The 27,339-nt window shown below is 38.8% G+C and overlaps 1 protein-coding gene across 5 annotated transcripts in view; it reads right to left on the bottom strand.

The window, feature by feature from the left end:
- The window catches only part of LOC128689188 (uncharacterized), a 433,687-nt gene that overhangs the window by 170,239 nt on the left and 236,109 nt on the right, over window positions 1-27,339 (bottom strand). For all 5 annotated transcript variants that reach the window (XM_070087146.1, XM_070087144.1, XM_070087148.1 and 2 more), the window contains 2 exons: window positions 3,906-4,103; window positions 3,673-3,802 (listed from right to left, as the gene is read on the bottom strand). In XM_070087146.1, the coding sequence (XP_069943247.1) occupies window positions 3,673-3,802; window positions 3,906-4,103 (328 nt within the window). The remainder of the gene's footprint in view (window positions 1-3,672; window positions 3,803-3,905; window positions 4,104-27,339) is intronic.

The raw sequence follows: 27,339 nt of genomic DNA, 5'->3' as shown, positions 1-27,339 counted from the left end.
ATGATGAAGCAAAAAAAAAAATATGTAGTCATATATTACTTCCACATTAGTCCCAAATTTGTTAGAAAAACATTTGAAATCTAAACACATTCATATTTTACTGACTTTTTTTTTTACCTTTCCCTAAGCAATCACATTGATTTTGCTGGGAACAGAAGAAAATTATGAAATGTATTATTTATTGTGCAAATCTGGGTAATATTCATATGGCCAGTATGGAGCTGTCTTGTGTAAAAACATCTGAGTAATAGATATATAATGTAGAGTAACAAAAATGAAAACTATAAGAATGAACAAAACATACAACAAATAAATACTATCACACCTAGTTAAAATATCCCACACCAGTTTTGAGCCCAATTAACCCTCTGAGGGTCCAGAGGCCAAATCTCAGAGTGACAGACAGGGTCCAAGAATTTTCAAAAAAATTTGCTATTTTTTCTTATGAAAGATAAAAAAAACAAAAAGTACGAAATTTGACTGAAAACCGACAAAATTACACTCTCATGAATTTTGCTGCGTCAGCGATATTTACGCATTGGTGATTTTGCCGACTTTGACCCCCCATTTTAGACCAATTACATTATTCCAGTAGACCAAATTCTTAGCTATTTTCTAATATTACTTCTATTTTATCGAGTGAGTACAAGAAATCACCCAGTCAACTGTTTCAACTACCCAATTAAGTGAACAGAAATTGCTAATTTGGCCAATTTAACACAAAGTTTAAAATATTCCAATATCAAAATAGGGTCCAAAATAAACAATGCAGGCATTCCTGTCACTAAACTATCATTTTCTTTGTTTATTAGTCATGTTTTCAGGCTTAACAAATGAATTCCATTGTGATTTTTTATTCACATAATGAATTTTCATTCACACCAAAAAAGAGAAGATTGACTGTTATGCAATACAGTAATAATTGTATAAATAATATCAGCACATTTGTGAACATATATTAGAGCCACCAGCTGACATGTATTAGGCGCGCGACGAATGCAAGGTCATTTGTTTACTCTTGAACATCGGCAAAAATTGAACATTTCCGCTACTTTGAGCTCAGCTTCAAGCCATTTTCAGTACTAAGACCAATCAAAATCATCTCTACTTCTGTAATATATCTTCCATTCTATCAAATGAGACCAAGAAATCACAAATACAACTGTAATAAACATACAAAACACACCACAAAGTCGTTGTTTTAATCCAAAAATATGGTCGGGTTTTTTCTCAGTATGCACTGCATGCTGCAGCATTTGATGTGCTGCACACTTACCACATAGATGTATTCTCTCATATCTAGGTGCAAATTTACTGCTTACAGCTTATTTGAGTGAGCTCATTTGAGCTTATTTGAGTGAGCTCATTTGAGCTTATTTGAGTGAGCTGAGCTCAAGCTGTAGTTCTACAGCTTGAGCCCAGGCTTCACAGCCATAGAACTACAGTTAACAATAATTCAGAGAGCAGATGTGGGGCTGTTAGAGATTGATCATTTAGAAAGACTGGCACAGAATAGATTAGCCAAGAGGGTTTATTAAGTGTGGGGTGGATGGAAGGTGTAGGAGATGTCCAAGGAAGGGCTGGAGGAAGAGGATGAAAATTTTGAGGACCTAAAGGTATTCTTCAAGCAGTGTTCTGTCTCCTGCTTCCTCAAGTCAAAGACACTGTAGGAAAGCACTTGTTACACATACAGTAGTTCAGGGAGGCATGGGAAGATTTTTCTCCTGCATATTCTTAGCTAAACACAAAGAGAAATTCCATATCATTCTCAATCTAAAACAAATTCAATATTCTTACATCTCTTCAAAATTCAAGATAGAAAGAGGATCATTTGAAAGGCAAAATAAAGATGTTGATAGATATGGTAGAACAAAGACAGAGAGTTTTCCTCACAGATATACTTTTTTTAAGCCATGACTAAGAAAGTTCACCTGTAAGCAAAACATAATCCAAATAAAGACTTGCTCTCTTGTAATTGTCTTGTTCAATGAAGATGTTAACAGGTGTCAGAGTTCATATTCCCTTCTTTAACCAGGCTATGCATCCTCCAATGAATTGTTTCATTACAAAACTATTCACCTCTCTCAATTAAACTACCAGTTTGATGTAATGCAATTCAACCCTAAGTTTTATGAATTGTTAAAGGAATTTGTCATTCCCCTACAAGGCTTGCTTGTATATTTCTAAATGATCAGTGTTTCTCAGTCACTTTGCCAGATAGGTCACCAATCATGCAAGATTTACACCACTCATGGCCCTAATGGGAGCCACACTTCACCAGGAAATACTTTTTTATGCAATATCCTAGTGGTCAGCTTGATTTACTTTTGATCTAAGGGAAACAGTCAAGACATTTTTCAGACTACAGGTTTCCTCATGAATCAAGAAAAAATCAAGGCTAACCCATAGTTCAACTTGGCCTGTTTTTAACTCAAAGCAGACAAGTTTCACCTGAGATTCCCGATACAAACATTTCTCTCCAATATGCATGCAACATACATGAATTCCAACAATCAAACTTAAGTGGCATTTGAAAGAAGGTGACATCTCAATTTGAACTTGTTTTCTGTAGGCTTTATGAGCATGGAAAACATAGCCAACAATCTTGACCTTGAATACAAACGTGCACACATTTGGAGAGGAAACTTTAGATGATGTGGCACCGTCAGACTTGAACACTGTCTGGGGAACCAGAAAGCACTCGTCAAAAACATTCAGTTGCTATTCCTGGATCTGAAAGACAACCTCCAGTAGTAAATATAATCAGAAGTCTTACCAAATGGTCACCCAATGTCGCATCAGACATGCCCTAAAATGATCCAATTTCCATTGGGTGGAGTGACCCAACCACTACAGCACAACCAACAAAAATTACATTAGAACAGGGTTGACAGCACTCCCTTTTCCCATCTAGGAGCTAGTTCTGACAAAAGTGAAAATATTCCCACTATAAAGGCCAAAAGAAGAGATGAAGTAGGGTTGAAGTATTTAGACTGGATCTGGAGAAGGGAAGTAGAGGTGTAGTTACTTAGTGTATCAAGCATAAGAATTTGCTTTTCTTAACTCAGGTTGAACACATCTCCAATTATAACATGGGATTCTATGACAAATAAGACATGTGCAACATCTGGGTACCTTAATTCTAAAGGCATTTCACCAACCAGTGGTTTTATCAATTCAATACAAAGGTGATTTGAGGGTGTTGAAACTGGAGACAGTAGAAGATGAGGTAATCAGTCTTTCAGCCAAGAGGAAGGTGTTCATTGCTATAGTCTTGATGAATCTGACTACATTAAGATTACAGTGGTGAACACCATCTAGGCTGAAGGACTGATTACCTTATTGTCTACTGTCTCCAGTTTCAAAAATTTTCAAATAACCTTTGTATTGATTAATAAAGCCTCCGATTGGCAAAAATCTTCAGAATAAAAATACCCAGGAGTTACACATGTGTCTTAATTATCATCTTGTTGGTTCTACATACCATTACTGTTACCATGGGTTTCTATGGGAAAACTGGTTCAAAGTTCCAAACACTTGAGGGACCACTTTACATAAATAATCAATTTTAGAAAAGTAAGACCCTACAAGCAATTTAAAGTCTGCAAGTTAAACAGGCCATTACAAATACAGTACTATTGTAGACACTGACACATGCACCTTTAACCTCACCTTCTTCTGGTTGAATATCCTGAGCGTCCTCATTTAATGTACGAGAGCGATGCTGAGAAAGATGATCAATCAGCTCAGTGAAATGCAGAAATATATTCTTGCAAAGAAATGGACACACCAAGAAATTCAGCTGCAATACAGAGGTACATAAATTCAATTTCTTTACTTGTTTTGATAATATTTTTGTCAACAAAATTGCCAGTGTAGAAAATGAAAAACTGTTGAGTACTCACCTTAGGATGATAGTTTGTTAAGTGAACACTAAAGACAGGCCGGGATTTTGTGACAAACTGGCAGCCTGATGCAATACATTTGTAAGGCCCATGAGTGTCAATAATATGCTGTATTAGATTCATGTTGTTACTACTGCTGTAGTTGCAGTGACTAACACAGCAAGTAAAGACTGCTGATTTGGTTTTTCTTTTGGACTGCTAAAAATAAAGGGGAGAAAGCATGTTAAAATATGATGACTAGATAAATGTACAAGATTACAGTAAACCCTTAACTGAATTCAACTGTTCCTTACTTTTGCAATCAAAGCAAAGAAGTTTATCTCTATCTACCACTATAGTATCAGCATTACCTGTCACCCTCTTCCACCTTTTAGTCTTAAATTCAAGAGTTTAATGTAATGTACTAATTTGTAGCTATAGGAGCAGAGCTACAATACTGGTGTCTTGTCTTCAGTATTTAATCATAGAATATATACAGCAGACCATTAGATAACATGGTAGTTACATTTCTGAAAAAGAGTGTAATCAAAAATTAAGCAAACTGAACTGAAGAACATATGGTGAAAATAGGGTTACATCCATGAAACCCCCAAAAAAAGCCAACCAAATTTTTTTTAGGTCTCTAAATTGCAAAAAGCAATGATAATAATGTAACTAAGTGGATGTTATGTTGAATAAAATACTTATAACTTTAAAGATTAGATAACTATTACTTCTCATCTAAATTTTGGTTGCTGGTACATGTCACTGATTTTAATAGGTGTGGAGAGGGATGGTGTGGCCCTACTGGGCTGAGGTGAATCATTAGCTGAGGCTCTTGCACTGATGTTTATGTTGTACTGGAGTACCAAGAAAATCTTTTATGCATCTCTGGTCTCTTCTACCCTGCAGTACTTTATACAGCTGATAGTAAGGCATCATCAGCTGTTCTAGACCCCATTTCAGAGCAGTGCTTCTAGATTTGTCAGGATCATCTTCAGTGAAAAAGTCTGCAGTTTAGCAGCAACAAGGAACTGCTCATGTAGCTGCTCTAACGTTCACTGTTTTCCTTAAGGGTCTTCCTTATCATGCTCTACTATCTGCCTCCCTTGCATCTGAGCACTGAGCTTTGCCAACATTTCCTCTGGACTTCTTTCATTATCATCTAAACATTCATTCACATCAACTTCCTGCATATCTTCAAAGCCCTCACCTGTCAATCTCTTAGCCAGCTGAACAATGTCCTACACCTGGCTCTCAACTGAAGGAAAACCTGTGAAAGTATTCATTGCACTAGATCATAACTTTCCCTTGACTACATTTAATATTCATTGGGGCACTTCTAACATGGCTGACAGTATCTCAATTTAAATTTATGCCAAAAGTCTGGCACTCCAAGCTCAGAAGCAGCATCCATTGCTACAACAAGTTTCTGAATCACTTATTGTGTGTTAGTTACACTTGAATGTCCTAATAATTCCACAATCCAGTGGCTGCATTAAGGATGCTGTATTTGGTGGCAAAAACTTAACTTTTACATCTGGATGTACATCCATCAAAGCTTCTGGATGAGTATGGGAATTATCAAGTGTGAAGAGAACCTTGAATGCAAGGTTCTTGTTGTGTAGGTAAAACATGAGTTTGGCAATAAAGTGATGCTTAAACAAATCAATAAATAATTCCTCTGTCATCCTTGTTGACTGGTTTCACGCCCCAAAGAACTGGTAAGATGGTTTATCTTCACCTTTCAAAGCACAGGAAGTCTTGGAGTGGTAAATAACGAAAGGCTTACACTTAAAATCACCCGATGTATTACAAGCTGAAACAGTCCTTTGCTGCTTTGAATCCCGGTGCACTTTCTCATGTTGACTTATGTAAGTTCTTGCTGGCATCTTCCAATAACAACTTACTGTGATGTGACAAGTTATGGGTTCAAGTCCTTGACATGTTGGTATGAGATACATTTTTTTTTTTTTTAATTCAACAGTTGTCTCCTGCCAAGGTAGGGTGACCAAAGGAAGCATATTCACCAACATTCACTCAATCACCATCTCTCAGGAATGGGCTGACAACAATCAGATTACCCTCCGACTACAACATCCCCACTCCTCCTCCAGAGTGCAGGCATTGCATTTCCCACCTTCAGGACTCAAGTCTGGCTAACCAGTTTCCCTGAATCCCTCCATAAATATTACCTTGCTCACACTCCAACAGCATGTCCATTAAGAGTACTTGTCTACATTTACTATCTAACAATTTGGAGGTGTATAAAACTACAGTGGAGGGAAGGCAGGGTAGGGGTAGTCCTAGGAAAGGATGGATGGAGGGGGGTAATGGTTGTGTGTGCAAGGGGCTTGGACATCCAGCAGGTATGTGTGTGTTAGATAGGAGTAATGAACTGTTGGAGTGTGAGCAAGGTATTATTTTTGTGAAGAGATTTAGGGAAACAAGTTAGCTGGAGATGAGTCCTGGAGGTGGGAAGTATAGTGCCTGTACTCTAAAGGAGGAGTTTTGGATATTTGCTGTTTGGAAGGACATCTAAGCTGTCATATCTGCATGACTCTGGCAAAACAGTGACAATGTGAATGATGATGAAAGTTTTTTGGGGGGTTACCCTGCCTCTGTGGGAGACAGCCAGCATGTTAAAAAAAAAATACACACACGTACAGTCAAATCTTGATTTTATGGACAAAATCCGGTGTCCAGACAAAGTTTGGAAACGACAAAATCTGCTATATCTGGAATTATGTTATTATTACAGTCCACTTGGTAAATTAATTCTCAATTTAATTAAGTCCATTAAATCCACAATTGTCCATTATTGTTATGATCACAGAAAAGCAATTCCATTATTTGGATTTAACCCTTTGAGGGTTCAAGCTGTAGTACTATGCCTTGTCCACAGGGTCCAAGAATTTAAAAAAAATTTATTATTATTATGTCTTATGAAATAGTAAAGAATCTTTTTCTGAAAGTAATAAAACAAAATGTATGAAATTTGATGGAAAATTGACAAAATCACACTATTGTGAATTTTACTGCATGAGCAATATTTATGCATCGGCGATTTTGCCCACTTTGACTCCTATTTTAGGCCAATTACATTATTTCAGTTGACCAAATTCTTAGCTACTTTGCTAGTATCGCTTCTATTTTATCGACTGAGCACAAGAAATTGCCCAGTCAACTATTTCAACTACCCAACAAAGATGATCAGAAATTGGTAATTCGGCCAATTTCACACAAAGTTCAACAGTATTCCCATTTCAAAATAGGGTCCAGAATAAACAATGCAGGCATTCCTGGCACTAAAATAAAATTTCCTCTGTTTGTTAATGTTTCCACGCTTTACACATGAATTCCATTTTGATTTTTTATTCACAAAGAATTTTTATTCACACCAAAAAATAGAAGATTCACTGTTATACATTATTGTAATAATTATATAAATAATATCAGCACACTCGTATATTGAATGCATGACGTCATTTGTTTACTCTTGAACATCTGCAAAAATCAAACATTTCCACTACTTTGAGTTTAATTTCAAGCTATTTTCAGTAATAAAATCAATCAAAATCATCTCTATTTCTGTAATATATCTTCCATTCTATAAAATGAGACCAAGAAGCCGCATATACAACCATAAAAACCATACGAAAATACACCTCAAATTCGCTGTTTTAATCCAAAAACACAGTCAGTTTTCTTCTCATTATGCACTGCATGCTGCAGGATTTGTTTTATAAGGTGCACACTTACCACATAGATCCATTCTCTCATCTATATCTAGACCCACATTTACCGCTCACAGTTTATCTGAGCGAGCTGAGCTCGTGGCGTACAACTACGGCTTGGACACAGGCTTCAAAGCCGTAGAACTATGGGACAGACCCTCACAGGGTTAACAAATCAGCTTCAGACTTTCAACACTGGTGTATCCTACCAAGAAGAAAGTTTTGAATTTTGGGGGGAGTGTAGGTGTCAGTATACCAATTTTATTTAAAAAATTATGCAGTGTAATTTTCCACATAATGCAGTGGAACCTCGGTTTTCATCATTAATTCATTCCAGAAAGTCTGACAAAAACCAAATTCGACAAAAACTGAAGCAACATTTCCAATAAGAAATAATGCAAATCCAATTGATCTGTTCCAGACTCCCAAAAGTATTAACAAAAAATACATTTTATAGAGAATAACTATAGTTTTACATACAGAAAACAATGAGAAATAAATATAAAGGACTAATGAAAAGTCTTGTTGGTGTATGGAAGACAGCGAGGAGGGGAGAGGGAGGAGAGGCTATTTCTACCACCATCACTACCACCCTCTACCAACAAGAAGCAAAGCCAGACTGATTCAGAACGTGTGGGATGCTTTGTGTGGGCGTGGGCGGACATGTTTGGTATGCAGGACCACTGTCAACTCGATGAAAACCAAGGTGATGAACAAAAACTGGGACAAAATTTTGATGAAAAAAGTAGTCAAAAACCGAATTTGATTAAAACCAGGGCAAACAAAAACTGAGGTTTCACTGTATCTCAAAAATGTAAATTCTGAATGACTTCAAACTTACCTGCCTAATACATCTGATGTAGAGTAAGATTCACTATGAATTTAGGCTACATAGATACATATCTGTCAATTTTCTAACATTTAAAAAAATAGGGTTATGGGTTTCTGTGTAATAACAGGAGAATGCTTCTTCTGATTGGCTTGAAACTTTAGGTGCCGGTGCATTTTTCTCAAGAGGAAAAGTCACACTGCTGATGGGCTGTGCCATTCTGAATTTGTAAATTTTATTAAACAATGTGATATTAGTTTGTGTAATAACTGGTGAATGTTTCTTCTGATCAATTTCAAGTTTTCACTGCTGGTGCCTCTTATTTAGATGATTTGGATTAGAGCTTTGCTGTGTAGGTGCTTTTGCCCATTTTACTGAAGAAATTGTGAAAATTGAAACACTGTTGGTTTCCATGTAATAATTTGTGAATGCCATTTCTAATCAGCTTCAACCCTCCAATGCTGATGTATCTTACTGGGAGTAAGCTTCAGTGTTACTGGCTTGTTTAGGTGCTGAGTTGCCCATGTTATTTTACCTCATAGCCAGGAAGCTTATGATCATATTTCCAAAACATGGGGAAGACCAGACAAAAATACCATAACTCATGCAATCATAGTGCATGAGTGTAAACAACTTACTGAACAAAGTGGGATAAACATCTGGCAAGCCAGTCCTAGTGCACTCTCTTGCAAATTTTTAGGAGTGGTTTGCTTGAAATGGGTTTCAACCTAACTACATTCAGTGAGTTTTTAAAACCACCATATTTTTCTCATGTTATATATGGCCAATTCAAGAATTTTATGCTGGACCTGTGATCTAGGTCATTCTAATGTCCAAAAACTATTTGTGCTCAGCTTTCACTCAAAACAAATGGAAAAATTGCCTTTTATTTGTAGAATACTGGAAATAGAAGTTGCTCAGATGGTGTTTTAGTCTGGATCTCAGTGTAAGTTATGACCAAATCTTGAAGATATATAATTGACTAGCAATTACCATTTGTCAGCACACGGTGCCACATGTCTCCACCAACTATGGCATTGGCTCTTCACAGCAGATGCTCTGGATAACCTTGATCACAGTCAAAGCATCACTACCAAGAATTCACTTCACAGAACAGGTATCACAGTTCCCAACCAAGCCCAATATGGGAGTCTGTCTGGATGGAATAATCATGCCAGTGCCAGGAACAAATAGGGATCACTCACTGCCTGAGAATTTCATTACCATACTATCTACAGTCCTCAGGAATACCACTCTAGCTGTCCTTGAACCTTCTAGTACACTGGCTCCTATGGCTGGACACACTGAAAATGGCAAGGCAAATATGTGCTGACTCGAGTAGGCACTCAACCTAATAAAAAAAAAAAAATGGGTCAACAGCTTGGTCAACCTACCATACCTCCTAATAACAGAATGTATCAGAGGGGATACCTATGGCACTCACTCAGATCTTGGTCATGTGTCATGAGGAAGGTGGAACAACTGCCATGATCCTCAACCCGGGTCAGATTCTGGTGATGCCCCTAGATGCTTGCAAAGGTACAGTACATTCTGTGGAATTGGTCTATGACATAGAAAGGGACCAGTACACTATGTTCAGAGACCTACACATTGAAATAGATGGGGAGCACATACAGTACAGTAGACCCTCGAGTTTCGTAAGCCTTGCGCTTCGTAAATTTCGCCTTTCGACAACTTTTTTTTTGTCAAAATATAGCCTTGCAGTTCGTAATTTGCCTCACCATTCGTCAGTCACCCAGAACGCGTACGAGCAGCCTCCCAGCATCCGCACCACACAAAGGTGCCCCACACACCATTCCCAGTCAGTGTGGCACTGTTTATTGGCGAGTGACCATCACCGCACGCGTTCATACGACACATTTCGTAATATTCCATTCTTTTTTGTGCTTGCAACTGCTAAATAAGCCACCAAGGGCCCAAAGAAAGCTTCTAGTGCCAGCCCTTTGGTAAAGAATGTGAGAAACATGACAGAATTCAAGAAAGAAATCATTGCAAAATATGAAAGTGGTGTGCGTGTGGCCCATCTTGCCAGGATGTACAGGAAGCCCCATACAACCATCGCTTCCATCGTGGCAAGGAAAGGAAATCAAGGAAGCTGTTGTAGTGAAAGGGGTAGATATGCTCACAAAAACGAGATCACAAATACTCGAAGATGTTGAGAATTTGTTTTTGGTGTGGATCAACGAAAAACAGTTAGCAAGAGATAGTGTTATGCAGTCGATAATTTGTGAAAAGGCAAAGCAGTTGCATGCCAATCTCGTAAAGAAAATGCCTGGAACGAGTACTGATGTTAGTGAATTTAAGGCCAGCAAAGGCTGGTTTGAGAGATTTAAGAAGCGTACTGGCATACACAGTGTGGTAAGGCATGGCGAGGCTGCAAGTTTTGACAAGTGTGCAGCTGAAAAATTTGTGCAGGAATTCAAGAACTATGTAGAGGCTGAAGGATTCGTCCCCCAACAAGTGTTCAACTGTGACAAAACAGGCCTCTTTTGGAAGAAAATGCCATTGAGGACCTATATCATGCAGGAGGAAACGGCACTGCCAGGACACAAGCCTATGAAAGACAGGCTAACTCTCATGTTCTGTGGTACTACTAGTGGGGATTTCAAAGTGAAGCCTTTATTGGTGTATCACCTTGAAAATCCCAGTGTTCAAGAAACACAGTGTCGCTAAGAGTAAATTGTGTGTGATGTGGAAGGCTAACAGTAAGGCATGGGTCATGAGGAAAATTTTCCTTGATTGGTTCAATGAAGTGTTTGGCCTGAGTGTGAAGAAATACCTCCTGGAAAATAAATTGCCACTCAAGTGCCTCCTGGTAATAGACAATGCTCCTGCTCAACCTCCAGACTTGGATGACCAAATGGTGGAGGAGTTTAATTTCATCACAGTAAAGTTCTTGCCCCCTAATACTACTCCTCTCATCCAGCCCATGGACCAGCAGATCATTTCAAACTCAATTAGCCCTAAGAGTGTTCTGGAAAGATCACTTCAATATCCTCCATTGCATAGGCCTTATAGATAAGGCTTGACAGGGAGTGACTTCCAGGACTTTGAACTCTGCTTGGAGAAAATTATGGCCAGATTGTGTTCTTGACAAACATTTTGAAGGGTTTGAGGCTGGCCCTGACAACCCTATGCCAGCTGTGGAATCTATTGGGGCACTAGGAAATTCCATGGGGTTGGATGTGACTGGCCAGGATGTGGAAGAGTTGGTGGAGGACCACAGTAAAGAGCTAACCACTGAAGAGCTGCAAGATCTTCATCTGCAACAGCAACAGACCACAGCTCAGGAAATTGCTTCAGAGGAGGAGGAAGAGAGATGGAAGAAGGTGCCTTTTTCAAAGATTAAGGACATTTGTGTAAAGTGGAGTAAGATGCAAATGTTTGTGGAGGAACATCACCCTGAGAAAGCTGTTGCAAGCCGTGCTGGCAACATGTACAAAGACAATGTCTTGTCCCATTTTAGGCAAATTTTAAAGAGATGCAAGAAACAGAGCTCTCTGGAGCAATTTTTTGAATGACAGGGATCCAGTGACTCCCAAGCTGGTCCTAGTGTCATTAAAAAACAAAGAAGGGAAGTAACCCCGGATAAGGACTTGGTACCTAAAGTCTTTATAGAAGGGATTTCCCTTCCAAACAATAGTGTAACATCTCCATCCTCTCCCCTCCTCCTGTCTTTCATACACCAACAAGAGTCTTCAATAAAGGTAAGTGTGAAGTTATTATTGTTTTATACTTGATGTCTCATTGTTTTCTGTATGTAAATCTACATTTAATGTAAAAAAATATTTTTTGTTAATAGTTTTGGGTGTCTGGAACAGATTAATTGGATTTACATTATTTCTTATGTGGAAAATGGTTTCACCATTCGTAAATTTTGCCTTTCATCAGACTCTCTGGAACGGATTAATTACAAAATTCAAGTGTCCACTGTACCTTCTTCAAAGGCTCTGGCTGGACCACTGCACTAACACAAGCAGGTCTAACTATCTAGCTATATGCATAATGCACATGGTACTCATGTAATATCTTGAAAACTACTGAAGACAGAGAGGTGTAAAAGTACTTTGTTAGTTTTATTAACATAGGTGATTAATTTGTCTCTTTACTTCCTAATATACAATACAGGTCTGCCATCACAAATCCGGCAATCAGTTCTTCGGTTCCTTCAGTTATTCGGCACTAATTTCGGCTAGCATAATTTCAAATTTCCAGGGTCGCCACACCAACCTGCTGGTACTATTTGCTGCATAAGTCATTCTCATTTCTTTCCATTTATTGTTATAACCTGCTTACTTGTAGCCCTAGCCATGGTTCCAATGAATAAAACAAATGCTTCTCATTATGTAAAGCACCTACACAGTACATTGTCCATTAAAGATAAGGTGGCTTTGAAGCCACTGTCAGTTGCCATGAACTGTCTGGTGATGCAGGGGAATATGCTTTATTATTATGCTAATATCAACGCTACAGCTTACTGCCTATCACAATTGATCTGACATAATAAACAATATAAATAACATAAAAACATGTTAAATACTCCAGAATAAATAATATTTGACATAAAGCCGAGCAGTTCAACGGAGGTATGAAGAGGATATGGGATACAAGTACCATTCTCCTATCCCTGTCTTGGGCTTATATTAGAGAAAACAGAGTATAGCACAGGGCTAACTGTGATATACTCTAGTACTGCACCATAAAACTGAAACAAAAAAGCTATTTTCTCTATATAGATTATCACACACAGCAGCATATCTACCTTCCCAACAATCCTCAAAATAGCGAGGGTCACTCCGATACATAAAGGAGGTGACCAAGCTGACTTGAATAACTATAGACCAATATCTAACTTACTACTGCTCTCTAAAATCTTTGAAAAATTAATTCATAGACGGATCTATTCCTACCTCATTTCACACAACATATTAAACCCTTGTCAGTTTGGATTCAGGAATAATAAAAGCACAAATGATGCTATCATACACATGCTAGAGCTAATATATATCGCACTTGAAAAGAAAGAAGTCCCGTTGGGCATTTTCATTGATTTACGTAAAGCTTTCGATACAGTCGACCAAGAACAGCTGTACTCCAAATTAATGCACTATGGTATCAGAGGCCACTCCCTCAACTACCTAAAGTCATACCTTAGTAACAAAACTCAATATGTGTATGCAAATGATGCAAACTCTTCCACCCAACCAATCACAATAGGAGTCCCACAAGGAAGCGTCTTGGACCATTCCTCTTTCTCATCTACATCAATGATCTACTGAATGCATCACAGCTACTCAAACCCATATTATTTGCAGATGACACTACATATGTCTTTTCCCACCCAAACACAGTCAATGCTGAATTACAGAAAATATCTGCCTGGATGATGACAAACAAACTTACCCTGAACACTGATAAAACCTATTTCATTCAGTTTGGAAACAAAGCTGCAAATGATCCAATTAACATAATGCTAAATGGATCATCAGTCACAAGACTCTCAGAGGGAAAATTCCTAGGTATCCACCTTGACAGTAGCCTTAAGTTCCGGACACACATACAACAAATCACCAAGAAAATCTCCAAGACTGTAGGCATACTATCAAAGATAAGGTACTACGTTCCACAATCAGCTCTCCTGGCACTGTACCATTCACTCATATACCCTTATCTTACATATGGAATTTGTGCATTGGAACCAACAACATCCAATCACCTAAAACCCCTAATAACCCAGCAAAAGGCAGCAGTAAGAATGATAACAAATTCTCACTCCCGCCAGCATACTCCACCAATTTTCAAAAGTCTGAATCTGCTCACCATTAAGAACATCCATACTTATTCATGTGCCTACTACATACACAGAACAATACACACAAATATAAACCCCCCACTCAAGCTTCTCACCAACCTAAACAGGACACATGACCACAACACAAGACACAGATCTCTTTGATATACCTCGTGTCCATATCACACTGTGTAAAAACTCTATGCACATAAAGGGCCCCAGAATATGGAATTCATTACCAGAAGATATTAAAGTAACCCAGTCTGAAAATCAATTTAAAACTCTTCTCAAAAGTCACTTAATCACCCTAGACTAAATGCTAAATACTCAGTACACACTTACCTATGTACTCCCACATCATATCTGAAAAAATCACTTTGAACCTTTTATCCATTGTTGACAGGAATATAACTGAATCATTGTTTTCACAAAAAGCATTTTCGAATATAAATATATCTTTGTATTATACAAATTTTGATTCATTTATAATCAATATTCTACTGTACAACTATGAAATAATTACTATCCTACTGTACAACTATGATATAATCCTTAGTATTAACCCTTTGACTGTTTCAGGGCCCTCTCTGAAAATGTCATTCTATGTCGCCAAATATTCGAAAAAAAAAAAATTATTTTTTCTTATGAAAATGTTAGGAATATTTTTACTAGTGTTTTAAGCCTAAAAAAAAATTTTTGCCATCAGTACTTACCGAGATATAGAGCCGCAAAGTTTGCAGAAATTGACGTGCGTACGGCAACAGCGGCAACTGCCGCCCACCCGGTATTCTTTTATTTACTCTAATTCAAAGGTTTCTTGCATTTTTCAATATTTTTCTTTTCCATGTAACTTATGTGGCCTGTGAGACCAATGTAAGGTGCATTGTTCAAATATACACTCATTATTTACAACACAATAACAGAACAAACTTTATCACTATTAGTTTGTGTATACACTTTGTTTACACAAACAAACAATACAAAACAATGTTTATTACTATTGTTCCATAATATATATACATATGTACAGTCACTAACCACGTTCCTAGAACTGCTGCAGCTTGTGGAACTCTTTGAAACATGGGTATATGCAGAGGGGCACTTCACACTCCTCACACATAAAACGAGTGTCTCTGCGTGTTTGTGGGCGTTTTGTGGTATGCATACATACATAACACCTCTTCTGAGCATTTTTCTTGGCAGTAGTAGGAGGCAGTTGTATGGGGTAGTGATCACCAGGCCTCATACGAGATGACGTCTGTGGGCGCTGGTCTATTGCAGGAGTTGCTCCTTGGTACTTTGCAATTATTTGTCTGATTACTGACAGGCAAAATTCACCATATTTTGGTGTTTTGTTGGTCTTCAACTTGTATATGTTATAAGCATTTAGCATAGAGATATCAACAAGATGGAAAAAAAGTTTGATATACCACTTATAACTCTTGCGTACACAGTCTGCAAACCCAATCTGCATGTCACATTTGTCCACTAAGCGCATATTGAGGTTGTAGTCCATGACAGCTGCAGGCTTTAGAATGGGTTCATTGGTCTCTCTGTTGTCCCTGCCACTGGGTACCATTTCGTTTGTGTGAACTGATGTCAACAATGTGACATCACGTTTGTCATGCCACCGAAATGCCATGATGTCATTGGCAGCAAAGGCTTGCACCTCACCTCTGCGAGTGCCAGCGTCGAACCTTGGCATATGTTTGCGATTACCACGCACTGTGCCACACACGTCTGTCAAGTTCACTCGCAAGAAATCACTGAGTAAGGGGCTTGTGTGCCAGTTATCAGTAAATAACATATGCCCCTTACCAAGATATGGTTCCATCATTGTACGAACCACATCACCAGAGATACCCAATAACTTCATGGTATCTCTCAAAGTATTACTGCCAGTGTACACAATAATATCTAAAACAAGACCACTTCTGCAATCACACAGTACAAATAGCTTTATACCAAAGCGTTTCCTCTTGCTTGGTATATATTGCTTGAATGAGAGTCTTCCTTTGAATAAAATCAAGGACTCATCAATAACAAGCTTCCTGAAGGGATAAAAATACATGCAGCACTTTTGTTTCAGGTACATAAACACATTTCTTATCTTATATAACCTGTCGCTTCTGTCAGGCCTGGTTTTGTCTGAAAAGTGTAACATACGTAACAGTATCAGGAAACGATTGACACCTATAATGTCACTAAAACCTGGAGTTGAAATCAGGCGATCTGTTGTCCAGTATGTGGTGACAGTGTGCTTATACACATGTGGCATAAGCATTATTGTGGCAAAAAACAGGTACATCTCTGCCACAGTTGTCTCCTTCCACTTGTGTAGCCGTGATTTTGGTGAGAGAATTGTATTTGCCATGGTGTAATCACAGTATGTATTTGTTTCCCTGACAATGATGTCCATCAGGGGTTCATCGAAAAATAACTCAAAGCAGTCCAGTTCACTGGCATTGTTCCCAAGTGGACAAGATGGCTTTATTCCACTTTGTGTTTCATCAAAGTCATGGGGACTGGGAACAAACTCATCACCGTCCTGCCAATCCCAGATGCGGTCTGCTGGTGGGGTCTGGATATTGTACCGTGGTTGTGGCTGTGCAGGTTGTGGTGGTGCAGGTTGTGGCAGTGTGGGGTAGGGTGAGGCTGGTTGTTCTGCTGAGTCAGCCGCGTGGCTAGTAGCGTGGCCCGGTGATGGTGCCACATGGGCCGTGCCACCCTCACTATCACCACCACTGCCTCCTCCCTCACTGTCACCATTCATACCCATCGTTACAATATCATCATCTTCACTATCAGGTCGTGGTGTTGGGCCACGGGATGTGCTCCCAGAGTTTCTCCTTCCCCTTGGAACAACATATGAAACACTACCAGACCGCATACTACGTCGTACATACTGGCGCTTCACTGGGGAATATTCACTCTCACTGTCACTAGAACTGCTTTCAATGACCTTGAAATCACTATCACTATCACTGCTATCATCAGGGTGTTGTACACGACCAAATAGTTTCCTCTTTCGTCCTGGTACAGGCGAACGTGAACGTGAACAAGCCGGCACAGCACCAGAGGTCGAAGGTTGTGGGTCATCTGGGTTTTCGTCACTATTTACGTTATCCTGGGCACATTTTTCGGTAACACTCACTTGAAAACCCTTGAATTCACTGTCACTGACATTTTCATCGCTGTTAGAGCAATCACTTGGGAACAAAAGACCTCCAATCCGCCGAGGAGTGAGGAACTTCTTACCGAGAGGCATGGTGAAAATGGACTGACAACATGGCGTTCCCACAATGCACCGCTGGGTCCCAGATTTTTTTCACAGGGTGCACACCGACCACTGAGACCCATTCTCAACCGTGTAGGCCTACCAGGCCTTTGGCGCTCGATTTGAAGCCGCTAGAATTTGTGCGTATAAATACGTCAGAAACATTGGCTCGTAAGACGTATTTATACGTCGGAAACAGTCAAAGGGTTAAGTAGACTGTAAGCCAATAATGTTAAGTTGGCCCATAATGCCTAGGCATAATAGAGGCTCTCTTTGCATTGCAACTCACTATTGTAAATACAAAATCTCAATGTACTGTTTGCAAAGACATAAATAAAATAAAATATGTGTAGAGAACCTAGAATAACCCAAAAAAGTCAGACAACGTGGCTTATTTCTAGTACCTGGCTTGGGTTAGCCATATATGATTTTTTGTAAATATTTGATTCCCAGCCAGGGTAGAAACATTGGGCATGTTTCTTTACAACTGTTGTCTATGTTCACCCATGAGTAAATGGGTACCTGGGTGTTAGTTGACTGGTGTGGGTCGCATCCTGGGACACTGACCTAATTTGCTTGAAATACTCTGTATAACAAGTGGCTTTCTATATAGTAGTATGTCACTGATGTCAGCTAGGCCTCTATACCATGTACATGTATGTGTAGTAAATAAAGATATTATTATTATTATTATTTTTTTTTTTTTTTCAACAAGTCGGCCGTCTCCCACCGAGGCAGGGTGACCCAAAAAAGAAAGAAAATCCCCAAAAAGAAAATACTTTCATCATCATTCAACACTTTCACCACACTCGCACATTATCACTGTTTTTGCAGAGGTGCTCAGAATACAACAGTCTAGAAGCATACACATATAAAGATACACAACATATCCCTCCAAACTGCCAATATCCCAAACCCCTCCTTTAAAGTGCAGGCATTGTACTTCCCATTTCCAGGACTCAAGTCCGACTATATGAAAATATTATTTATTATTATTATCACACTGGCCGATTCCCACCAAGGCAGGGTGGCCCGAAAAAGAAAAACTTTCACCATCATTCACTCCATCACTGTCTTGCCAGAAGGGTGCTTTACACTACAGTTTTTAAACTGCAACATTAACACCCCTCCTTCAGAGTGCAGGCACTGTACTTCCCATCTCCAGGACTCAAGTCCGGCCTGCCGGTTTCCCTGAACCCCTTCATAAATGTTACTTTGCTCACACTCCAACAGCACGTCAAGTATTAAAAACCACTTGTCTCCATTCACTCCTATCAAACATGCTCACGCATGCCTGCTGGAAGTCCAAGCCCCTGGCACACAAAACCTCCTTTACCCCCTCCCTCCAACCTTTCCTAGGCTGACCCCTACCCCACCTTCCTTCCACTACAGACTGATACACTCCTGAAGTCATTCTGTTTCGCTCCATTCTCTCTACATGTCCGAACCACCTCAACAACCCTTCCTCAGCCCTCTGGACAACAGTTTTGGTAATCCCGCACCTCCTCCTAACTTCCAAACTACGAATTCTCTGCATTATATTCACACCACACATTGCCCTCAGACATGACATCTCCACTGCCTCCAGCCTTCTCCTCGCTGCAACATTCATCACCCATGCTTCACACCCATATAAGAGCGTTGGTAAAACTATACTCTCATACATTCCCCACTTTGCCTCCAAGGACAAAGTTCTTTGTCTCCACAGACTCCTAAGTGCACCACTCACCCTTTTCCCCTCATCAATTCTATGATTCACCTCATCTTTCATAGACCCATCCACTGACACGTCCACTCCCAAATATCTGAATACATTCACCTCCTCCATGCTCTCTCCCTCCAATCTGATATCCAATCTTTCATCACCTAATCTTTTTGTTATCCTCATAACCTTACTCTTTCCTGTATTCACTTTTAATTTTCTTCTTTTGCATACCCTACCAAATTCATCCACCAATCTCTGCAACTTCTCTTCAGAATCTCCCAAGAGCACAGTGTCATCAGCAAAGAGCAACTGTGACAACTCCCACTTTATGTGTGATTCTTTATCTTTTAACTCCACGCCTCTTGCCAAGACGCTCGCATTTACTTCTCTTACAACCCCATCTATAAATGTATTAAACAACCACGGTGACATCACACATCCTTGTCTAAGGCCTACTTTTACTGGGAAATAATTTCCCTCTTTCCTACATACTCTAACTTGAGCCTCACTATCCTCGTAAAAACTCTTCACTGCTTTCAGTAACCTACCTCCTACACCATACACCTGCAACATCTGCCACATTGCCCCCCTATCCACCCTGTCATATGCCTTTTCCAAATCCATAAATGCCACAAAGACCTCTTTAGCCTTATCTAAATACTGTTCACTTATGTGTTTCACTGTAAACACCTGGTCCACACACCCCCTACCTTTCCTAAAGCCTCCTTGTTCATCTGCTATCCTATTCTCCGTCTTACTCTTAATTCTTTCAATAATAACTCTACCATACACTTTACCAGGTATACTCAACAAACTTATCCCCCTATAATTTTTGCAGTCTCTTTTGTCCCCTTTGCCTTTATACAAAGGAACTATGCATGCTCTCTGCCAATCCATGGGTACCTTACCTACTTCCATACATTTATTAAATAATTGCACCAACCACTCCAAAACTATATCCCCACCTGCTTTTATTATTATTATTATTATTATTATTGCTGTTGTTATTTTCTCAATTGTTTGTTGGGTTATATTATTGAGACTTGGGCAATGTATGATGGAAAGATACTTCTTAATGTACACCAAAAATGAAAGAAATCAGACCATAAACAGCAGAGTTCACTTCTCACCCATTAGCGGCCGCTCAGCGGTATAGTATTTTTGTATGGTTTTTATGGTTATACAGTGGACCCCCGGTTCACGAAGCCATCGGTATCCGATAAAACCGGTATCCGAAGCATTATATCGCAAAAAATTTGCCTCGGTTCCCGTTACAAAACCCGGTATGCGATACTATTTGTACGAGACGTATCCAGTATTTACAAGCCAGCCAGTGTGCGCGCATCTAGGGATACATTTGGTACATTCTATATTATCCATATTATCACTGTTTTTGGTGCTTGTTTCTGCAAAGTAAGTCACCATGGGCCCCAAGAAAGCTTCTAGTGCCAACCCATCGAGACCAAGGGTGCTAATGACTATTGAAATTAAGGAAATGTGTGCAAAGTGGCTTGAAGTGCAAACCTTTTTTGATGAAAATCACCCTGACACAGCTAATGCAAGCCGTGTTGACAACCTGTACACTGACGATGTTGTGAACCACTTTAGGAAAGTCATAAAGGAACGAGAGGTACAGGCCTCTATGGACAGATATGTTGTGCGACAGAAGTCCAGTGACTCTCAAGCTGGTCCTAGTGGCATTAAAAGAAAAAAGGAAGTAACCCCGGAAAAGGACTTGCTACCTCAAGTCATAATGGAGGGGGATTCCCCTTCTAAACATTGAAAACTTCGACACTCTCCCCTCCTCCCATCCCATCAATCATCACCAGATCTTCATTAAAGGTAAGTGTCAATTATTCTATTGTGATTATTCTATTGTTATTGTAATTATTGTATTGCATTAAACTTAATATATCATGTGGTAAAAGTTTTTTTTTCATACTTTTGGGTGTCTTGCATGGATTAATTTGATTTCCATCATTTCTTATGGGGAAAATTGATTCGCTTTCCGATAATTTCGGTTTACGATGAGCTCTCAGGAACGGATTAATATCGTGAACTGGGGGTCCACTGTATTCTCATTTTTTCGGTTTCATTTGATAGAATGGAAGATATATTACAGAAACAGATATGATTTTGATTGCTTTCATGAGGAAAAGTACCTTGAAATTGCACTCACAGTAGCAGAAATGTTCTATTCTGTAGCGATGCTTGAGTAAGCAAATGACGTTACTGTCCAATACCTATCTGCCTCCCAGTCCAAATTCCAGTACGGAGTCAAGAATGGGTTGACATTATTTATACAATTATTACAATAATGCAGTAGTCTTTATAACAGTAAATCTTCTATTTTTTTGTGTGAATAAAAATTCCAAATGGTAAGCAAGAGTAATATAAGAGGGACCTGGAGCCGTGACTAATGAACAGAGAAAATGTTGTTTTAGTGCCAGGAATGTCTGCATTCTTTATTTTGGACCCTATTTTGAAATTGCCATCTGTGAAATTGGCCAAAATGCCAATTTCTGACCATTTTATTAGGTAGTTGAAATAAGTGAATGGGCAGTTTCTTGTACTTAGTCAACAGACTAGAAGTAAGTAAATAAGTAAGTTTATTAGATATACACAAATACAGTTACACAGATTATCATACATAGCAGCGTATGTATAGAGATCCTAGGATAACCCAGAAAAGTCAGACAAAGTGACTTATTTCCAGTATCTGGCTTGGGCTTGCCATATATGATTTTTGGTAAATATTTTTTTTTTCTCAGTTGTTTATTGGGCTGTTTTATTGAAACTTGGGCAATGTATGATGGAAAGATGCTTCTTAATGTACATCAAAAATAAAAAAGATGGACAATAAATAAAGGAGTTCATTCTCGGCAATTAGCCGCCTCTTTGTGGTATATTTTCGTATGGTTTTTATGGTTTTATTCTCGTTTTTTGGTTTCATTTGATAGAATGGAAGATACATTACAGAAACAGACGTGATTTTGATTGCGCTCATGATGAAAAGTACCATGAAATTGAGCTCAAAGTAGCGGAAATGTTCGATTTTTGCCGATGTTCAATGAACTTTGTATAAGTCAAGTTGGTTAATTTTATTAAGTGTATTCTAACCTAACCACTCTGTAATCCGGCACACTACAAGTCCCAATGATGCCGGATTTGTGATGGAGGACCTGTACAATTATTTTATTTTACTGTGACTAAGGCAGTTAAAACATTAAATAATAATTTTGCAAATTAAAGCTTTCTAGATATCAAATTTCACAGTTCCCAGTAAAATATTAAAAAGCACCAGAAAACTTGGCAATATTATCCAAAATGTGCTTATTTTTTAAGCTGCCTACTAGGGACTTTTTTAAGCTTACACAAACAGATAACCCATTATTGTAATATTAATGCAGAGTTTAATAAAATACTCTTACAAAAATTAATATTTTTTATATGTTTTTTGGATATTATATAGCAATGAAGGGTATAAAAATATTCATACTATTCCAATGCTTTTAACTGAACTTTTGATCGTCCTGACAAACCTGTCCCCTTCTACACCAATGATTTAATGTATATGGCATTTCAATTAATTATAATAAGCCTGTTGGTATAAGTAGTAGGTTGGTAGACAGCAACCACCCAGGGAGGTACTACCGTCCTGCCAAGTGAGTGTAAAATGAAAGCCTGTAATTGTTTTACATGATGGTAGGATTGCTGGTGTCTTTTGTCTGTCTCATAAATATGCAAGATTACAGGTATGTCTTGCTACTTCTACTTACACTTAGGTCACACTACACATACACGTACATGTTTATTTATACACACTCATCTGAGTTTTCTTTGATTTTATCTTAATAGTTCTTCTTCTTATTACTTTTCCTTTTATATCCATGGGGAAGTGGAATAAAAATCTTTCCTCCGAAAGCCATGTGTGTTGTAAAAGTCAACTAGACTGCTGGGAACAATGGGCTAGTAACCCCTTTTCCTGTAATGATTACTAAAAAGAATAAGAAGAAAATTGTCAAAGTGGGAGGTCTGAATGTGCATGGATGTTGTGCGAATGATAAGAAAGAGATGATTGTGGATGTTATGAATGAGAAGAAGCTGGATGTCCTGGCTTTAAGTGAAACAAAGCAGAAGGGGGTGGGAGAGTTTCAGTGGAGAAAAATAAATGGAATTAGGTCAGGGGTTTCAAATAGATTTAGAGCTAAAGAGGGAATAACAATAATGTTGAAGGATAAGCTATGGCAGGAGAAGAGTAGAAATGCATTAATTCAAGGATAATGTGGAGTAAAATAAAGGTTGGATGTGAAAAGTGGGTTACAGTAAGCGTATATGCACCTGAAGAAGAGAGAAGTGTTGGGGAGAGAGAGAGATTTTGGGAAATGTTGAGTGAATGCATGGGGAGTTTTGAACCAAGTACTTGTGGTTGGGGATTTCAGCTAAAGTGGGTAAAAATGTTGAGGAGGGAGTAGTAGGTAAATTTGGGGTGCCAGGGGTAAATGAAAATGGGGAGCCTTTAATTGAGCTATGTGTAGAAAGAGGTTTGATAATAAGTAATACATATTTTATGAAAAAGAGGATAAATAAATATATAAGGTATGATATAGCACGTAATAAAAGTAGTTTGTTAGATTATGTATTGGTGGATAAAAGGTTGATGGGTAGGCTTCAGGATGTACATGTTTATAGAGGGGCAACTGATATATCGGATCATTATTTAGTTATAGCTACAGTTAGAGTAAGAGGTAGATGCGACAAGAGGAAAATGGCAACAAGTAAGAGAGAGGTGAAAGTGTATAAACTAAGGGAGGAGGAAGCTTGGGTGAGATATAAGCAACTATTGGCAGAAAGGTGGGCTAGTGCAAGTATGAGTAGTGGGGGAGAAGGGGGGGGAGTTGAAGAGGATTGGAATAGTTTGCAGTATTAGAATGTGGGGCAGAAGTTTGTGGTTATAGGAGGGTGGGTGCGGGAGGAAAGAGGAGTGATTGGTGGAATGATGAAGTAAAGGGTGTGATAAAAGAGAAAAAGGTAGCTTATAAGAGGTTTTTACAAAGCAGAGGTGTTATAAGAAGAGCAGAGTATATGGGGAGTAAAATAAAGGTGAAGAGAGTGGTGAGAGAGTGCAAGAGGAGAGCAGATGAGAGTGGGAGAGGCACTGTCACGAAATTTTAATGAAAATAAGAAAAAAATCTGAAGTGAGTTAAACAAGTTAAGAAAGTTTAGGGAACGAATAGATATGTCAGTTAAAAACAGAGTAGGGGAGTCAGTAGATGGGGAGATGGAGGTACTGGGTAGATGGCGAGAATATTTTGAGAAACTTTTAAATGTCGATGAAGAAAGGGATGCGGTAATTTCGTGCATTGGCCAGGAAGTATACCATCTTTTAAGAGTGAAGAAGAGCAGGATGTGAGTGTGGGGGATGTGCACGAGGCAATATCTAGAATGAAAGGAGTAAAGCAGCTGGAACTGCCGAGATCATGACAGAAATGTTAAAAGCAGAGGGGGATATAGTGTTAGAGTGGTTGGTATTTTTGTTTAATAAATGTATGAATAAATAAATGTATGAATGTATGAAGGAAAGCATATAAATCTATAGGGGAAGGAAAGAGGGGTAGGGGTCGTCCTCGAAAGGGTTGGAAAGAGGGGGTAAAGGAGGTTTTGTGGGCGAGGGGCTTGGACTTCCAGCAAGCGTGCATGAGCGTGTTAGATAGGAGTGAATGGAGACGAATGATACTTGGGACCTGACGATCTGTTGGAGTGTGAGCAGGGTAATATTTAGTGAAGGGATTCAGGGAAACCGGTTATTTTAATATAGTCGGAATTGAGTCCTGGAAATGGGAAGTACAATGCCTGCACTTTAAAGGAGGGGTTTGGGATATTGGCAGTTTGGAGGGATATGTTGTGTATCTTTATACGTATATGCTTCTAAACTGTTGTATTCTGAGCACCTCTGCAAAAGCAGTGATAATGTGTGAGTGTGGTGAAAGTGTTGAATGATGATGAAGGTATTTTCTTTTTGGGGATTTTCTTTCTTTTTTGGGTCACCCTGCCTCGGTGGGAGACGACCGACTTGTTGGAAAAAAAAAAAAATGTATGAAAGAGGGGAAGGTACGTAGGGATTGGCAGAGAGCATGTATAGTTCCTTCATATAAAGAGAAGAGAGACAAAAGAGATTGTATAAATTATAGAGGAATTAGTTTACTGAGTATACCAGGAAAAGTGTACGGTAGGGTTATTATTGAAAGAATTAGAGGTAAGAGAGAATGTAGGATTATGGATGAGAAAGGAGGTTTCAGAGCGGGTAGGGGATGTGTAGATCAAGTGTTTACATTGAAGCATATATGTGAACAGTATTTAGATAAAGGTAAGGAACTTTTCATTGCATTTATGGATTTAGAAAAGACATATGATAGAGAGGATAGGGGAGCAATGTGGCAGATGATGGAAGTATATGGAATAGGTAGTAAGTTACTAAATGCTGTAGAGAGTTTTTATGAGGATAGTGAGGCTCAGGTTAGGGTGTGTAGAAGAGAGGGAGACTACTTCCCAGTAAAAGTAGGTCTTGGACAGAGATGTGTAATGTCACCATGGTTGTTTAATATATTTATAGATGGGGTTGTAAAAGAAGTAAATGCTAGAGTGTTCAGGAGAGGGGTGGGAATAAATTATGGGGAATCAAATACAAAATGGGAATTGACGCAGTTGCTTTTTGCTGATGATACTGTGCTTATGAGAGATTCTAAAGTAAAACTGCAAAGGTTAGTGAATGAGTTTGGGAGTGTGTGTAAAGGTAGAAAGATGAAAGTGAACACAGAAAAGACTAAGGTGATGAGGGTATCAAATGATTTAGATAAAGAAAAATTGGATATCAAATAGGAGAGGAGGAGTATGGAAGAAGTGAATGTTTTCAGATATTTGAGAGTCGACGTGTCAGCAGATGGATTTATGAAGAATGAGGTTAGTCATAGAATTAATGAATGAAAAAAGGTGAGCGGTGCGTTGAGGTATATGTGGAGACAAAAAACGTTATCTATGGAAGCAAAGAAGGGAATGTATGAAAGTACAGTGGTACCAACACTCTTATATGGGTGTGAAGCTTAGGTTGTAAATGCTGCAGCGAGGAGGCGGCTGCAGGCAGTGGAGATGTCCTGTCAACGGGCAATGTGTGGTGTAAATATTATGCAGAAAATTTGGAGTGTGGAAATTAGAAGGTGTGGAGTTAATAAAAGTATTAGTCAGAGGGCTGAAGAGGGATTGTTGAGGAGGTTCGGTCATTTAGAGAGAATGGATCAAAGTAGAATGACATTGAGAGCATATAAATCTGTAGGGAAAGGAAGGCGAGGTAGAGGTCATCCTCGAAAAGGTTGGAGGGAGGGGGTAAAGGAAGTTTTGTGGGCGAAGGGCTGGACTTCCAGCAAGCGTGAATGAGCATGTTAGATAGAAGTGAATGGAGACGAATGGTATTTGGGACCTGACAAGCTGTTGGAGTGTGAGCAGGGTAATATTTAGTGAAGAATTCAGGGAAACTGGTTATTTTTGTATAGCTGGACTTGAGTCCTGGAAATGGGAAGTACAATGCCTGCACTTTAAAGGAGGGGTTTGGAATATTGGCAGTTTGGAGGGATATGTTGTGTATCTTTATATGTATATGCTTCTAAACTGTTGTTTTCTGAGCACCTCTGCAAAAACAGTGATATGTGTGAGTGAGGTGAAAGTGTTGAACAATGATGAAAGTATTTTCTTTTTGGAGATTTTCTTTCTTTTTGGGTCACCCTGCCTCGGTGGGAGATGGCCGACTTGTTAAAAAAAAAAAAAAAATTAGCAATCATGTCTAGAATTTTTTGCAAATGTTTTCATTAACATTGTGCTATAAATCTACAAAAATTTGAGTATTGACACAAATGCGACTGGTTCATGGATAAGTTTGGATACGACTGTTGTATATTAATCAGGATGGATTCAACTTCATCCTTTCATGAAATGGAGAACTTTTTGAAACAAATAATCTTATTTTATGGTCTAATATCATATTCTTAGCAATAATTTTTTTCCTATAATGTATATGTCTGAAAATGAAAATAATAATGCATGC

The sequence above is a fragment of the Cherax quadricarinatus genome, chromosome 21 (genome assembly GCF_038502225.1).
Source record: "Cherax quadricarinatus isolate ZL_2023a chromosome 21, ASM3850222v1, whole genome shotgun sequence".
In the NCBI taxonomy this organism is placed as follows: domain Eukaryota; kingdom Metazoa; phylum Arthropoda; class Malacostraca; order Decapoda; family Parastacidae; genus Cherax; species Cherax quadricarinatus.
The sequence above is the reverse complement of the archived record's forward strand: the minus strand, read 5'-3'. Positions and strand labels throughout refer to the sequence as shown.